Below are 17,818 nucleotides of genomic sequence, written 5' to 3' on the forward strand. Positions count from 1 at the left end.
GAAAATCCTAGAGGGACTAGTACCGAACTTGCACACGAAAATCACCCACTACGAAAGCAAAAGACTTGGCAGACGATGCACCATCCCCCCAATGAAAAGCAGGGGTGTCACTAGCACGTTAAGAGACCATACAATAAGTGTCAGGGGCCCGAGACTGTTCAACTGCCTCCCAGCACACATAAGGGGGATTACCAACAGACCCCTGGCAGTCTTCAAGCTGGCACTGGACAAGCACCTAAAGTCAGTTCCGGATCAGCCGGGCTGTGGCTCGTATGTTGGTTTGCGTGCAGCCAGCAGCAACAGCCTGGTTGATCAGGCTCTGATCCACCAGGAGGCCTGGTCTCAGACCGGGCCGCGGGGGCGTTGACCCCCGGAACTCTCTCCAGGTAAACTCCAGGTATATATATATATATATATATATATATATATATATATATATGTAAATATATATATATATATATATATATATATATATATATATATATATATATATATATATGTATGTATATATATATAATAAGATCACAGTAAACAGGTGATTTCAGAATATGCAAAACAACCACTTTGAAAGAATAGAGAAATTCCAACCGCTTTCGTGACTACTCACATTATCAAGGAACAATAATAACTTCTCAGTGCGTCATCAGGAGCTGTGCAATGTTACAAGGGAACAACCAAAGCAGGGGGAGAGGTCTCAGAGTACCGTGTGTCACTGGCCACGGTTACCCTTAGACTGGGTTAGTGGTCTGTGCCAACCCCACCCTACCATCATCCCCCCACTACCCATATGGGGTAGGAGGGTTTCTGGAAACCAGAATTGCCCAGCATAAATACTCAGGACAGGGCAGGAGTCGAACGCTATCTTTAACCACGTTAGTGCATGTAATCATCCACCGGGGTGGGATGCTGCCCAGATTATAGTACCAAACAGTTCTGTCATGGAAAGAAACATAATTGAATCTTTCGTAGTGAGGTCTTTGATAGATGATGTGTTTATGGTGGAAACGTTGATGTTACTCTTAGCAAGTGCACGGCGAGTATTCGTGGCAACATTACCACATGGCAGCACGAATATTCGCCGGGCACTTGCTAAGAGTAACATCAACGCTTCCACCATAAACACATCATCTATCAAAGACCTCTCACTACGAAATGCAGCCCCACACCTCTAACTTCCACAGCAGGCGTCTGCACCATTGCCTGTGGATTCTGTCCCAAGAAATATGTAGGTGAGACAGGCAAAGATCTTGCGGTCCGCCTGAACGAGCATCGAAGTGCCTGTGTCATCCATAGAGATTCCACGGGGCATTTGATGAACTGGAACGAGGCACAACTCGTTCTCACCGAACCAGACCTCAGACGCCGACGGTGCCTAGAAGCCTCACTAATCGCCGTCACCGACACAATAGAACTACCCCTTAAAATATTACACCTTAAAACAATTGTTATACAAGGTTTACTTGTAAATATATGCTTTATAGAGGTCTGGAAGGCACACAGGTGTTATGGACACAGAAATTACATTGTTTATATAACCCAGGATATTTCCTCAAGCCTAAATATGTAACAAATAATTATGATGACAGAATATAGTCAGTCAGTGAGACTTATTTCCATGGTGCGAGGAGTATTACACATTGAAATAATTTAGTATCACTATATTGTAATAATACATATAACATGCAAGGTTTCCCTTAATGCTTAAGACACTTGAAGCTGAACTCTTCTCCAGACTGAGAGACTGACTGCCCCTGATACTTTTTCTTCAAGGTTAATGGAATGGACTGATTACATCATATCATTACTACACTTGCTGTCTCTATGACTGAAGAAACTTACTGTGTAGGTGAAACATTTCAACAACAAAGATACCCAACTGTTGTACATGTGTCTTAATCATCAACTCGTCAGCATTTTATGCCATTTACAATATCAGGTTTATTTTCATGGCAGTTCTGGAAAATTAAATTTACTTGGATGTATCTCAGATACATTCCAGTAATTTTTTTAAAAGTAACAAAGATAATTAAACTTTATCAAGATTGCAGAGACATATAGGAATTTTAGGACACCTAGATAACAAATATGTCCCCCTTCGATACCTACTGTCATATCTCCACAAGTCACTCTGGACCTACATTAATTTCAAATGAAATGTACATCACCAGGAATTCTGGTAAACATTAATACAAATATGTGGACTGTATATTAAATTTAAAAAATGAATACATATACATTGAAGGAGAATTTATAATAATAAGACTCACCAATTTGTCTGGAGATTACTTGGTGTATCATACACAAACCCCTGCCTAAATATGAAGAAACTACTGGCCAGAATTTCAACAAATATAGACATCGACTTAGCTGGGGTTCCTTGACTGTCCTGTCCACTCGCCTAATGTTCATGTTATGTAGGACTGCAAATCCAACAATTTCTGCTCCTATTTGAGAGGTTTTAAGCCCAATATAACCCCTAGAGCGACGAAAATTCTTCCGATTTTCACTAACGTTTGTCTCGGTCAATTCAAAACAATGGCGACTCTCTCCCCCAGCGACGCTCACCCATTTCGCTGGTTCTTTATTTATTTACAAATTAATTTTTATTACCTACAATATATTCCATCAATTTACATACAAAATACACTGTATTTTTGGAAAATATACAATATTTTCTACTGCAGTGATAGATTTGCAATTCCAGAAATCGGAGCAACTCTCTCCTTTGCGAGATAAACTGATAGCCTCCTACTTCCCAGGTGCTGTGTAACCCCAGCGGGTTTAGTGTTTCCTTGGTACATAATTTGCATCCCTAATCATTCAATAACTTTCGACAAATTATCGAAAATTTTATTACAGAAACTTTCTGCTATTTCAGTACTCACAAATCTGGTGTTGTAATCCAGAAGATGTAAGAAGCGACCTCTGAACGTGTGAAAAACGTGATTGCAGGTGCCCAAAGCGCTGTTGTTTGATATGGATCTCATAACGCAGGTCACCCTAATGTGATCTCCTCCTTCACTGACCAGGGCGGTCACATCACCCATATTGCTGGTAAAGTAGGCAGGTGGAACGAATTCTGCGACAAATTCGATAGTGTCTCTTGATTCTGGCTTTAACAAATTAAACGCTTCCTCTTCCAGTGCCGTGCCAGATGTTAACTTACTCTGAAGCTCCTGGTGAACTGAGCGAGTAAAATCCCAAAATATTTCATTTATATTTCTAGGGGTGTGTGTGTTCATTATTACAGCTGATACATGACATCCAAGAGACTTGGAAACATCACCCTTCCAGTAGCGTCGCATATTGACGGAATGATAATTATAAATGTTGTAAGTGTCCTGGACAGCATCTTTCTCAGCCATGAGTTCAACTAGAGCTGCATCAGCAAGAGCAGTGAAGGCAGAATGAACTGTAACTCTCTCAGCACGACATTTATTTAAAAATTTCCTGGTAGTGGTTGTATCTAATTGTCGCTCTAAGGCGAGACATTTCTCCTCTGTTCCTTCTGGTATTTGATATATTCTGCTAAAGAATGATTCCGTCTCTTTCCTTAAGTTAGCTTCATCAGTCCATTTCTTCATTAATAATGGGTCAGCTTCAATAAGAGCTTTTTTGGCCAGCACCAGCTCCATGGTTTCCTCACGTGATACAAACTCCCCAAGCTGATCATCATTAATGGGCTTTCCAGTAATAACATCATTCAGCAGCGTAACAGTAAAGCCACAGATCTTCATGGCTGAAAAACCATCAACAATACTATGATGAAACCCCAGGAACAGATGATAGGAATGTGGAAAGGATACCAAGTTGTCATCAGGAATGTGTGGGGAGGCCTGGCCTGAATGACCAGTGCTTGTATTGTCCACCATTGAAGTGGTCTGCTCACACTGACCGCTGCTTGTATCAGCCACCAGCCTGGCACACCACAGAGGACCAGTATCTGAATTGTATTGATATGATTTAAGGCAGGCCATTACTTCATTCACCTCTGTCTCGGGAAGCACCTGTGGGAAATATAAATTAAGATTATAACGTTTAATTTGTGTCCAATGTATGCTAAATAACTTTAAAAAATAGTGCAGGCAAGTCAGATCTTAGAATGTTTATTAGAATAATTTAGTAATTTCTTAGGTTCACAGAGCCTGGTTGATCAGGCGCTGAGTTCCCATGAGGCCTGGTCACAGACCGGGCCGCGGGGGCGTTGACCTCCGGAACTCTCTCCAGGTATACTCCAGGTATACAATTTTGCCACCAAAGTGGCACGGTAGCGCAAAAACATATGGATACACAAAAGGCCTGGAAAATAGGCCCAAAAAGGGTTAACAAGTGTACATTTGGATTTATATCTACAAATCTACAGTTCACTTATATGTTACAAGCAAATTTAGGGAATTTGATTAGTATATCTGGTATCTTATTTTCAATAATAAGAGATCGACATGTCACATAGGTTATTATACTGTCTGTCTCTGTATTCCTCAATAAGTGGACAATTAAGCACATAGTGTTCAAGACAGTGACCATATGCCTGATCACATAATTTTCATTTAATTTGATCATCATGTGTGTGTCTCCCAAACTGCCAGAAGTACTTGTAACCAAGCCTAAGCCTGGCCACTACTACACCAGTCAGTACTTGTAACCAAGCCTAAGCCTGGCCACTACTACATCAGTCAGTACTTGTAACCAAGCCTAAGCCTGGCCACTACAACATCAGTCAGTACTTGTAACCAAGCCTAAGCCTGGCCACTACAACATCAGTCAGTACTTGTAACCAAGCCTAAGTCTGGCCACTACAACATCAGTCAGTACTTGTAACCAAGCCTAAGCCTGGCCACTACTACATCAGTCAGTACTTGTAACCAAGTCTAAGCCTGGCCACTACAACATCAGTCAGTACTTGTAACCAAGCCTAAGCCTGGCCACTACAACATCAGTCAGTACTTGTAACCAAGCCTAAGTCTGGCCACTACTACATCAGTCAATACTTGTAACCAAGCCTAAGCCTGGCCACTACTACATCACTCAGTACTTGTAATCAAGCCTAAGCCTGGCCACTACTACATCACTCAGTACTTGTAACCAAGCCTAAGCCTGGCCACTACAACATCAGTCAGTACTTGTAACCAAGCCTAAGCCTGCCCACTACTACACCAGTCAGTACTTGTAACCAAGCCTAAGCCTGGCCACTACAACATCAGTCAGTACTTGTAACCGAGTCTAAGCCTGGCCACTGCTACATCAGTCAGTACTTGTAACCAAGCCTAAACCTGGCCACTACAACATCAGTCAGTACTTGTAACCAAGCCTAAGCCTGGCCACTACAACATCAGTCAGTACTTGTAACCAAGCCTAAGCCTGGTCACTACTACACCAGTCAGTACTTGTAACCAAGCCTAAGCCTGGCCACTACAACATCAGTCAGTACTTGTAACCAAGTCTAAGCCTGGCCACTACTACATCAGTCAGTACTTGTAACCAAGCCTAAACCTGGCCACTACAACATCAGTCAGTACTTGTAACCAAGCCTAAGCCTGGCCACTACAACATCAGTCAGTACTTGTAACCAAGCCTAAGCCTGGCCACTACAACATCAGTCAGTGTTCACATTGCAAGTTGCTCCATAAACATACTTATCTATGTTCATGTTATCATAGTGGGTTATAGATCTACTCAGACTTCTAACTGCATTCCTATAACATTCATTATTTACTTCTCTCCTAATATTATTCCTAATGCTAGACACAGATATGATGTGTTCGCTACCGGTGGTGTGTGTGTGTTAGCTACCGGTGGTGTGTGTGTTAGCTACCTGTGGTGTGTGTGTTAGCTACCGGTGGGGTGTGTTAGGGAGATAAGTTTTTTTTAACGGTGCTTTTGAAAATGGTGGTTGTGTCTGCAGTTCTCGAGTTTTCAGGCAGGGAGTTCCAGATTTTAGGTCCTTTTATGTACATTGAATTTTTGTATAGATTTAGTCGGACAAGGGAAATGTCAAAGGGATGTTTGTGTCTGGTATTATGCCTATGGGTCCTGTCACAACTATCAAGAAAGTGTTTTAGTTCAGGGTTGATATTGGAATTTATGGTTCTGTAGATGAAGACTGCAGAGTAGTAAGTGTGGATGTTCTGAACAGCAAGTTTAGGTCTTTGAAGAGTGGCGGTGTGTGTTGCCTAGCATTGGATTGCGTGGCAATTCTTACTGCGGCTTTTTGTTGGGTTATTATTGGCTTTAGGTGGGCAATTACTGTTGATCTCCAGGCACAAATAGCATATGTGAGGTAGGAATAGATGAGTGAATAGTATAGTGTGAATAGGGCTGATGGTGGTATGTAGTAACGTATCTTAGAGAGGATTCCAACAGTTTTATATACTTTTTTTTGTTATGTGTTGGATATGGGTGCTGAATTTCAAGTTGCTGTCGAGGTGTAGGCCTAGGAATTTGCCCTCGTTATGTTTAGCAATAAGAGTGTTGTCTATCTTAGTGTTTAATTGTGCAACACCTGCTCTGTTACCAAACATAATATAGAAGGTTTTATCAGTGTTGAGTGTAAGTTTATTGGCTGTTATCCAAGTAGATATTTTTAGGAGTTCCTCGTTAACAATGGTGTTGAGTGAGGCAAGATTAGGGTGGGAGATGACATAAGTCGTGTCGTCAGCAAAGAAAATTGGTTTCAGGTGTTGCGATACATTGGGAAGATCATTGATGTATAAGTGGAAGAACAGGGGACCAAGGACACTTCCCTGTGGCACTCCAGTATCAAGTGGTCGTGTTGAGGAGGTTGTGTCTTTAATGGTGACATACTGATACCTATTAGAAAGGTAGGATTTGAAATATGCAAGTCATGGCCATAGCTGGGGTTGTAGCCAGCAACAGCTTTAAGAGCATTTAGCCTAACTGCATTTCTTATTTAGTTGTGGTATAGTGGATTTGTTAAAGGGTACATCTATACCAAGATATCTGTAAGTTTTAACGTAGCTAATGTTTTCACCCTGCAAATAGATGGGTGGGGGATGTCGTTTGCTTGTTAATATCTTTGTTTTAAAGGAAGATATTATGAGGCCTAGTCGATTACAAATTGCTTGTCTTCATTAAGAATGGTGCTCACCTTCTTATGCCCTCTTGTATGTATCATGATGTCATCAGCATAGCTTATAGCTATATGTTTAGGTGAGAGAGGTAGAGCATTTAGGAGAGCATTAATCAAAACATTTAATAGCATGGGACTGAGAACTCCTCTCTGCAGTGTACCTAGGGACATCTTTTTAGACTCGCTTCCAAAGCCTTGGTAGAGGACAGAGGTATCCTATTATCGAGTACAGTAGGCTACCACCAATATTCATTCTGACTAGTTCATGTAGTATAACGGTTCTGTTATACTACATGAAATGTGGTAAAACTAGTTGAGGTGTGTGCAGCGAGAAATGTGGAAATATAATTCTGCACACTTTTACCTTTCATGAATCCACAGATATAAGGAAAAAGTTAGTGTCAGATTCTGTAGTACAGTCTGTTAAGTAAGAACTGGCACTACCTTCTTTCCATGATAAATCCCAATAACCTCCCATTCCTTAGGCACTGCAAGACTCATATGTGTTTAGGGCTTCCCTATGGATGTAATAAGAATGACCCCACGAGCTTCTGCATTTCCCCGCGAATATAAATGTTTTATACGATGTTTTCAACTCATAATGCTACATGCTTGTTCCTGAAAGTCGGTGCTAAGTTTTGCGAAGTGAAGAACATAGGGGAAAAATAGGGTTACGTTCCAGTTACCTCCAGTTTTTATTGGTTGCTTCACAGAACCATAGTGCTCCTTCGGACTTACCTTAAAGTCAACATTTTTGTTGGTTGCTTCACGGATCCACAGTATTCCTTCACGCTCGCCAAAACACACATGTAGGCATGGAACCTTCCTGTAGCAATATGTAATATTATAATACTGTATCATTATTACATTACAATAGTGTTGCATAATTATGTCAATACATGCTACCTTGGATATAAAATTAATTTTTTATTGCTATACACATCGAGAAGTGTTAAAGGTGTAGGGGTCATATGGTGCCTGGGAGAATGGGAGCTAATCTGGTTTGATGTGAGGGAGGGAAGAGTTAATTAAAAAATCTATATTATCCTAACACCACAAGAATTGAAATAGCAATAAATGACATGCCCGTGCACTCTGCCCCAGATCCAGACTCGTGGAACTCCATATTCATCAAGAACTGCAAGAAGAACCTTTCACGTGCCTTAAGCATTCTATAGAAAGGGAACATGGACACAGGAGTCATCCCACAGTCATTAAAAACAGATGTAGCCCCACCCTACAAAGGTGGCAATAAAGGAGTTGCAAAGAATTACAGACTGATAGCACTAACGTCACCATCATAAAAATATTTGAAAGGTTTCTAAGAAGCAAGATCGCCAAGGGCAGCATCGGTTCAGAGCAGGTTGTTCCTGTCTATCCGAACTACTAGACGATTATGACATGGTCTTCTATGCTCTGGAGGATAAACAAAGCTGATGCAGTATACACAGTCTTTGTGACAGCCTTCTACACATGCGATCATGGTGTCATAGCACACAAAATGCATGATAAAGGAATGACAAAAGCTGGTAGATGGATCTATAGCTTCCTAACAAATAGAGCACAAAGAGTAATATTAAACAGTAAAATCAGTGATGGCTACAGTGAAAAGCTCTGTTCCACAAGGTACACTACTCGCCCCCATTCTGTTCCTCATCCTCATATCTCACATAGAGATATAAGCCACAGCACCGTGTCTTCCTTTGCAGATAACACCCGAATTTGCATGACTGTCTTCCATCGAAGACACTGCACGTCTCCAAGTAGGCATAAATCAAATCTTTAGGATCGACACCATGTATGGAAAATTTTATAGGGGGTTACCTGTATGTACCTCAACATTATATGCATACAAGTAATCTCATTGGGAGACAACAGCCATATTGTTTAATGTAGTCACCCCGTGTAGGCATGTGAGAAAACTTAACCACCCCTGTTCCCTGCAGGTGGTCCCTTCGGCCTCACAATCTTATCCATATCTATCCGAGACCAGTATAAATTGGATAGCACCCACAAGTACAGTGCTACTAAATAATTGTGGACTGTATAGATTATATTAGTTTAACTGAATGAAGGGAGGAGGGGTTAGGTTGCACATGTATATATCCATCAAGAAAAAAACACATGTATACAATACCACCACTTACCAGATATTCTCTGGTCACTTGATGTAGATGGATCACCCCCAACCCATCCAATTACAACATACCTAACTGGCCAGTATCAGTCTGCTATAACTAGAAGGGTTACTTAACTGTGGGTGATTGATGCTTCTTATTTCCTCCATTCACTATCTCATTTCAATGTCCTGCTACACCGACGCGGTTCTTATTCCAGCAGGACGAGGTATCCGTTGGTTTGTCCCGGTTTAGAAGTCGGGACACCATAAAAACTTCACTATCCTTGGAACTAGAACCACGAGGACTCCACGGGTTCATTCGGAGTAATGCGACTTATTTCACTTCCCACATTCTCTTAACTTAGTGTTATTATCAGCGATTACATTACAATTCACACGAAGATTTAATGTCTCATAATTATTATGCACATTAGAGGTCACTCCATTAAGATGTGAGACCAATGAGTGATGATTAAATCATGGGTATTTTCCTGTGGACACCCTCCATGGCGTCACACCAGTCACCACCAGTCCTAGCATTATTCACTAATTTTACCACTTTATTACGGTGGTCCCGTAAATCACGTTCCCTCACTCTTCACCAGGAACAGTTACAACACTTCCTATTATGAAGTGAGGCCTATATTAATCCTTAGGCCGCCGTGAACGCCAATTTCCTCGTCCCATGCTTTCCCAGCCTCTTAACTCCATTCAAAACACTCCCGCTTGTGATGCCCCGTCTCGACCTCCCCCCCGCCCATCAGCGCAGGCGCAGAGCTTCCCTGTTGGTTCTAGTCCATTTTCAAATACATTTCCTGACCCACATCAACACATTAAACACCTATTAGGCACTATAGCTTCGGAAATTAAATAATTTCCACACCATGCCTAGCCCTTCTAGGGTAGGGTAGGTGCCTGAGCCCGAGCTTGCAGCTCACAAGCCTGTTATTCCCATTAGTCCCCTTGGGACAGGGTTGACAGACCAGAGAGGCTTAGCTTGTGGCTAGGCCTGGGGACAGTTGGTCCCAAAGATGAGGAGGTCCTTATGCCTCCTCCCATGGGAGACTTAGGTCTCAGACACTCCCTAGACAGGGAGCCAAGGCCAGGCCACGACTTGGAAAAGGCCTGGGCCGGGAGAATACCGGCGAATCTTTAATAATAATAATAACCAAATCTTTAAATGGACTGCAGAAAACAATATAAAGTTTAATGAAGACAAATTTCAATTACTTCACTATGGAAAACTCGAGGAAATTAAAACTGTATCGGAGTATAAAACAAATTCCAATCATTTTTATTATACACGTACATCTGATGTGTTTAAAGAGATAGGTAGCACATATATGTGATGCTATTCTCATGAGACAAAACAATAAGAAGATAAACATTGTCTCGAATGTAATAAGCACTCGATGTACTTTGAACAATACCAATACTCATTAGTCAAAGACTGTATAGTATCACACTAACTCAAACAGGTTTTCTAATTTTCTTTTTCACAATTGTAACCCCACACAGCATGTATTTTGTTACTCAAATTATCGATTAAACTTACCTGTAGAGGTGTGTAAGAGCCAGTTTAACTTGGTCCTCTTGGAGAGGTACAGTTGTATTGAGGTTGATGTGGTAAGCGACTAGTAAAGTGCCTTTCTGATGACAATCCTCGAAGAACTTCTCCACCTTCGACGCCTCCCTCAGCCATTTGCCATCAAAGTCTGGCATTTTCTGACCTTCCAACTTAGCTGAAATTAGGTTGGTGTGGAAAATAAATTCCCATAATTATACTGTATATATTTTTATAATGTAAATATACATGATTAATGCATTACTGTTGTTCTAAATTGTATTTTGAATAGAACCAACCGGGTTCGCCCTGCGCCTGTGTGGATGTGCGGGGGGAGAGGTCGAGGCAGGGCATGAGAGAGGCGGGAGTGTTTTGAATGGAGTGAGGAGGCTGTGAAAACATGGGACCAGGAAATTGGCGTTCACGGTGGCCTAAGGATTAATATAGGCCTCACTTCATAATAGGAAGTGTCGTAACTGTTCCTGGTGGAGAGTGAGGGAACGTGATTTACAGGATCACCGTAAAAGGGTGGTAAAATTAGTGAATAATGGTTTGACCGGGGATGACTGGTGCGCGGCCATGGTGTGTGTCCAGGGGAAATACCCGTGAGTTAATCCTCACTCATCGGTCTCAGATCTTAATGGAGTGACCTCTAATGTGTATAATAATTATGAGACATTAAATCATCTTGTGAATTGTAATGTAATCAGTGATAATAACACTAAGTTAAGAGAATGTTTGAAGTGAAATAAGTTGCCTTGCTCCGAGTGAACCCGTTAGACCACGTTGTTCCCGTCCCGAGGACAGTGAAGTTTTTATGGAGTCACGCCTTCTAAACCGGGACAAACCAATGGATACCTCGTCCTGCTGGAATAAGAACTGTGTCAGTGTAGCAGGACATCGAAATGAGATGGTGAATGGAGGAAATAAAGAGCATCAATCACCCACAGTTAAGTAACCCTTCTAGTTATAGCAAACTGATACTGGCCAGTTAGGTATGTTGTAATTGGATAGGTTATGGGTGATCCAGCTGCATCCAGTGACTACCAGAGAATATCTGGTAAGTAGTGGGATTATGTACAAGTGTTTTTCCTTGATGCATACATCCAAGTGTAGCCTACCCCCCCCCCTTCATTCAGTTAAACTAATATAATCTATACGGTCTACAATTAATTAGTAGCGCCGTACTTGTGGGTGCTATCCAATTTATACTGGTCTCGGATAGATATGGATAAGATTGTGAGGTCGAAGAAACCATTTGCTGTGACCAGGGGTGGTTAATTTTTCTCACATGTCTACACGGGGTGACTACAGTAAACAAGATGGTTGTCTCCCAATGAGATTACTTGTATGCATGTAATGTTGAGGTACGTACAGGTAATCACCCCTACAAAATTTTCCATATCTGCCTGCTGGTCCTTTGAACCGGATACAATCAGTGAAAAAATTAATTGAATTAATTTCTTAATAATTAAGTGACTAATTGAAGAAAGTGGGTATAGAGTACACAAATTTAATCGATCGTGTGGTGGATGATAATTAGCCCAATTAATTGCTAGCACATGTGTGGCTAGGATTTATACAAGAGTAAAGTGCAAGAATTACTCTTATAAGGTGCCTACTTAATAATTCTCTAACCATGACTGGATCTGATGGAGTTAATGTGGCTGACAAGTCCGTGGATTTTAGAGTAATGAAAGCATCATTACAGGCTATTAAAGGCCATGTGACGAAGGCATTTGATTTAATGAATCAAAGAACCGTGAACCCTAATGAATTAAAGTTATATTTAGATGCATTAGAGAGTAGATTTGATTGGTACAAATTGTGGTTTAAAGACTGTGGAAGAGATCTGCTGGAGAATTGTGTAGATGGAATGGAAATGAATGTTTTAATTAATCAACATTACGAATTGGAAGAAAAACTGTCTTGTAAAAGTAAGGCTTTGAATAAATTAAAGGGTGTAAGCCAGGCAGTTGATCAACCTATTAATGCAAAGGGTGGGTTTGACAAAACCTCCAGAGTACGTCTGAGGAAATCAGACTAGGTCGGCAAGAATTAATTGTTCAATTGCAGACCAGTCAGCCAAACAGTTCTAAGGATATAACACATAATGACTCTGAAGTATCTGTCAAGTCGCAAAAAGGAAAAATAATCCCACTGGTAATAATCATAGTTCAGAGATAAATAGGCACATATCAAGTCAGTAAGGGTAACCCACTTAATAAGAGGTCAGGCAAGGAAAAGAGAGACTGCCTCTTCTGCAAGGGTACTCATTTCACTAAAAATTGTAATGCCTATAATTCATGGGATATTAAAGTGGAGAGAATGAAAGAACTTGACAGATTTATCAGATGTCTAGACAATCATAATATAAAGGACTGTCATACCAAATTGAACAGTTGCTATCAATGCAACAAGGGAAGGCACCATATAGTTATGTGCAGGGTTGTATGTGATTCTTATAATAATGGTGACAATAATATAATGTTAATAACCCTGACACTACAGTGACTGATGTAAAGGTTGCAGCTAATGGCAATAATGATGGCCTAGCTGAGGTAGCCTTGCCGGCGTTGGATGTAATAATTCAGGATAAAGGGATACAGAGTTGCAGCCCAGCCACCGTGGAGAGAAGACGTCGTCGTTCCTGCTCTTCAGCTGAGCAACTCTGAACACTGTTGCTCGAGAATTTACTTGGGTTATCCTGAGTAGTTCTTCACCAGAGCTGAGAGGAGACTTGCTTGCAGTCACTTCGAGCCCCATCCCATCAAGAGGGTAAGGCGGTGACTTGCTTGCTTGTTCACCCCTCTCATCCCCATCCCCCCATCCTTCCCCATCCTCCCCTCACCCATACATCAACACTGGCCCACACACTTAACACACTACATACATTGCTATCCTTCTGACTGTCCTATCTTCTTCTTTTTCGGCAACTTCGCTTTGGCGAGTTAACACAAGGCATTTTGACCATCTGGTAGCCCGTGTGGTTTTTTAAAATCCAGCCGATCTTTGCCTTGGGCCCTTTCCCCTCACTACTCGAGGGTAGGCTATCTTAGGGGCTGACCTTCATAAGTCAGCTGAAATAGGATGTTAGGCTAACATTAAGGAAAGATACCTTTTTGTTAAGCAACTCCTCTGCCAGATGCTCCTTCCCAGGCATCATGGCGAGGATTCGTGTAAGATTACGTATTGATGGAAATCAAATGTCCATGAAAGACATTCTCAAATGTATTTGCTCGAACTCAACTGTTGCTCCAGTGGATGTTTTTCAAACCCACGCTGGAGCAGTACTTCTCCTCTCTTCAGAAGAAGAGTTACTTCAACTACTAAAGCATGATGTCTTGGATAAACTGAAGACTTTTGGTGTTACCCCAGTTGCACCTGACAGCTATCAAGCTCAGAGGACTGTGTTTGTGGCCAGAATCAACAGTTTTTATGGAACACAGCACTGTTAATGAAATTGTTGATAACATTAATACCGAGAATTCTGACCTTAGGGCTGTAGAAGCACATAAATTCTCGAATACCAACAACAATAAGGTAACTAAAATTAATACTCGAGACACCTGAGGAGGCCAAATTTGTGTGTCAAAATGGCTTCAAATGTTTCAGTACCAGATGTACATCTGACCAAATTTCTATGGAACGCTTTGTCAGTGTGACACAATGTTTCAAGTGTTATGCCTTTGGTCATAACAACAACAAATGCAGTACACAAGGGCAAATTTGTAGCATTTGCTCTGGCCAACATTCGTATCGTGATTGTACCAATAAAAATACACCTAAATGTGTCCTCTGTAATGGAAAACATCATGCTGTTTCTGCTATTTGTCCTGAAAGAAAAAAAAGGAAATGCAGAAAATTCTTGACGCCAAGAAACTATCCACTTCTAAGAAGACCACTCCCCAGGCACCACCAACCATGTCCCAAGCTTCCTTCCCAGCTCTGCCTGGATCAAATGGGACTCCTCAGGTCTCTACCAATGGTTCCAATGTTTGGAATTCTGCCCCTCTTGGAGCGCCCCAATCTAACCCTCACTTACAACAGACACAACAACAAGGTTCAGTCGCATCTCATATGTCTCGGGTATCCACAGACGGGGATATAACGAGAGCACAACTAATGTACTTGTTGGCCAAAGACATAGCAGGTGGTGACATTCAACTCTGCTCTCAGGTTTTAAATGATCTGTTAATGGAGAATGGGATCACTCCCATCACTATCCCTGAAAATGTGAAGGCTATTATGACCCAGCCTTCTCATAACAAGAAGTATGTACCATACTCTACATCTAAAAATAAGCCTAAGTCATCCCTGGCCCAGGGATCGCCCTCCCCGCAAACCCAGGCTGTCAACTCCTCTCAACCCGATAAGTCAACACCTGAACATAACAATGCCCCAGAAAGTGGTGCCTACTCTCCCGCTATTGTAGCTGATCCTGTTGAACAGGAACTTTCCCAAGGTAACTCACCTTGCCTATCTAATATTCCCTTGGAGCCTACACAGTCTCCCATTAACTCTCACGAGCCTCTGCTTCCTGAAACTGAGAATGGCATACCTCAGTTTTATGATGATGACTCTAACGACTCTAACGATTCTAATGAGTCTGTTAATATTACTGCCTCTAGTGAAGATGATGGCATTTTTAATACACAAGCATCCACGCAAAAGTTCCCTCCTCCCCTTGACGAGTCCAGCAGGGATAGTGTAGATACAACACATGACATTACTTGCAGGCGTTCAGAACGCAGTGTACGAGCGAAGAAAAAGCAATAATGGGGATTACAATTTTCCAACTTAATGTTCAACATTTCTTTAATAACCGTTACCTTCTTGAGGTTGAACTACATAACTACAATCCCGATGTTATACTTTTGAACGAGACAGCTGCAAGAGTTGATCAACATATTAAATTACGTGGATACTGTACTGTGGAGAAATCGAGAGGACCCTTTAGTGGTGTAGCATCTTGGTTAAATTAGGATATACATTTAAAAATATTCATGTTGATGAAGACAACATTCTTGCAATAGAACTAACAACGTCTCATGGACAACTAGTGATAGGAACTGGATATTTTCCCCCGAGACAGCCATATATAGAGTCAATTCCTCTACATAGGATATTAAGCAGAAATATTCCAACAATTCTGGCTGGTGATTTTAATGCTCATCACCCTGCCCTGTTCAACTGTGGAGCTGGTATTCCACTGGGTGATTTAAAAGGAAAACAACTATTTAATATCATGACAGCTAGAAACTTGTCATTTCAAGGCCCATTCTTCAAATCGTACATTGGACCTCATCCAGGAACACCAGATATAGTACTGACAAACAGAGACTGTGACATCTTTCACTGTCGTATATCTCCTGGTGGAAATGTAGGATCTGACCATATCCCTGTTATAATACAACTACAAACTTCTCCATTTAGAATACCGGTAACTCCTAAACCCAATCTTAACACCCTAGGATTTGACCCCTTCAGGGCATATCTGGGTGAGGATGAAATTGTGTCTTTGGAAAATCTACCTTCCAGTGCAATTGATGATGCAATCAGGTCCCTGCACAATCGAATAATTGAAGCTACTAATGCAACTTGCCAATTAGCTTCCACAAAGATATACCAACAATATAAACCTATTAGAGAAATTAGAGATACTTTAAGAAATTATCAAGCAGAATGTCGAAGGCATCTTCAAACACGACAACCACCAGCAGCTACACTGCACCGATTAAGGCACGAATTAATTAACATGATTAGTCAACACAAACGAGACATATGGAAATTTCTAGTTCTTCAAGCTAATCAATATAAACGTGAACCAGCAAAATTTTGGAGTAAGATCCGACAACTTTTAGGGGGAAAGCACAAGGTTCCTAACTACCTAGTTCATACCTTCACTGATGAGGATGATGAAGATGTTGAAATTAAACTTGACGATCCACAGGACCAGGCTAATTTGATGGGTGATGTATGGGAGAAAATTCTCTCTCACAATAACAGTCGTCAATTTAATAATAATCATTATCAGTTAGTAAATGAATGGAGAGATGAGAACTTGGATGATCTACAACCACTACCTACCATCGATACTTCAACTCTTGAAGATACCCACCCGCTTACTAGACCTATTACATTACTAGAGATAAGTCAGGTTATTGGAAGAATGAGAAATAGAGCCCCTGGCCTCTCTGGAATAACAATGAAACAAATAAAGTACCTACCTAGAAATTGCAAACAGTCCTTGGTAAATATCTTTAATGCCATCTTGGCCTCAGGACATTTTCCAGTTGTTTTTAAGACTGCTAGGATGATCTTTCTTGCTAAGCCCAATAAAGACATCCACCAACCTGGGAACTATAGACCTATATCTTTACTTGAAGTCACTGGAAAAGTTCTTGAGAAAGTCATTTCCAACCGATTGAATTACTATATGGAGTTTAATCACTTGTTTACTAAAAAACAATTTGGCTTTAGAACACATAGAGGTACCAATCATGCAATAAATGTGATTTTTGACACTGTAGCAAGTCTAAAACAGCAGGGCAATCTTGCCTTAATTGCCACCAGAGATGTTCATAAAGCTTTTGATAGCTTATGGCATGATGGCCTTATATACAAACTCATTGACCTACCAGACCATAACTGGACTTTTCTCAGAGTAATTTATAATTTCTTAACTCAAAGAAAAATCATTCCCACCTTTCATGGCAAGTCGACAGAACCTTTTATACCGACCGCTGGTGTCCCACAAGGTTCTTGTCTTAGTCCACTTCTGTTTAACATTTATGTGAATGACCTTCCTCAACCAGAGTTTAATGACACAATTGTGACACAGTTTGCAGATGATGTTATTCATGTCGTCTCATCAACTCCAGTAACAGGAAAATACAAGTATGAAAGAGTCATAGAAAAAATGAATATTGAACTTCGTCGAACATCTAATTGGGAGAAGAAATGGAGAATTACGACTAATCCTGACAAGGTCCTTGTTAGCACGATAGGATGTTTTGCATCAACCATCGAAGATAAAGGGGGT

General features: G+C 41.0%; 1 protein-coding gene across 1 annotated transcript in view; it reads right to left on the reverse strand.

Annotated features, from left to right (window-relative positions):
- Positions 1-1,963: 1,963 nt before the first annotated feature.
- Positions 1,964-17,818, reverse strand: part of LOC138853947 (uncharacterized) — a 30,054-nt gene continuing 14,199 nt past the window's right edge. Inside the window, exons 2-4 of the mRNA XM_070093875.1 lie at positions 10,765-10,951; positions 7,829-7,916; positions 1,964-4,007 (exon numbers count right to left, since the gene is read on the reverse strand). Coding sequence (XP_069949976.1) covers positions 2,817-4,007; positions 7,829-7,916; positions 10,765-10,951 — 1,466 coding nt within the window. The 3' untranslated portion in view covers positions 1,964-2,816. The remainder of the gene's footprint in view (positions 4,008-7,828; positions 7,917-10,764; positions 10,952-17,818) is intronic.

The sequence above is a fragment of the Cherax quadricarinatus genome, chromosome 44 (assembly GCF_038502225.1).
Source record: "Cherax quadricarinatus isolate ZL_2023a chromosome 44, ASM3850222v1, whole genome shotgun sequence".
In the NCBI taxonomy this organism is placed as follows: domain Eukaryota; kingdom Metazoa; phylum Arthropoda; class Malacostraca; order Decapoda; family Parastacidae; genus Cherax; species Cherax quadricarinatus.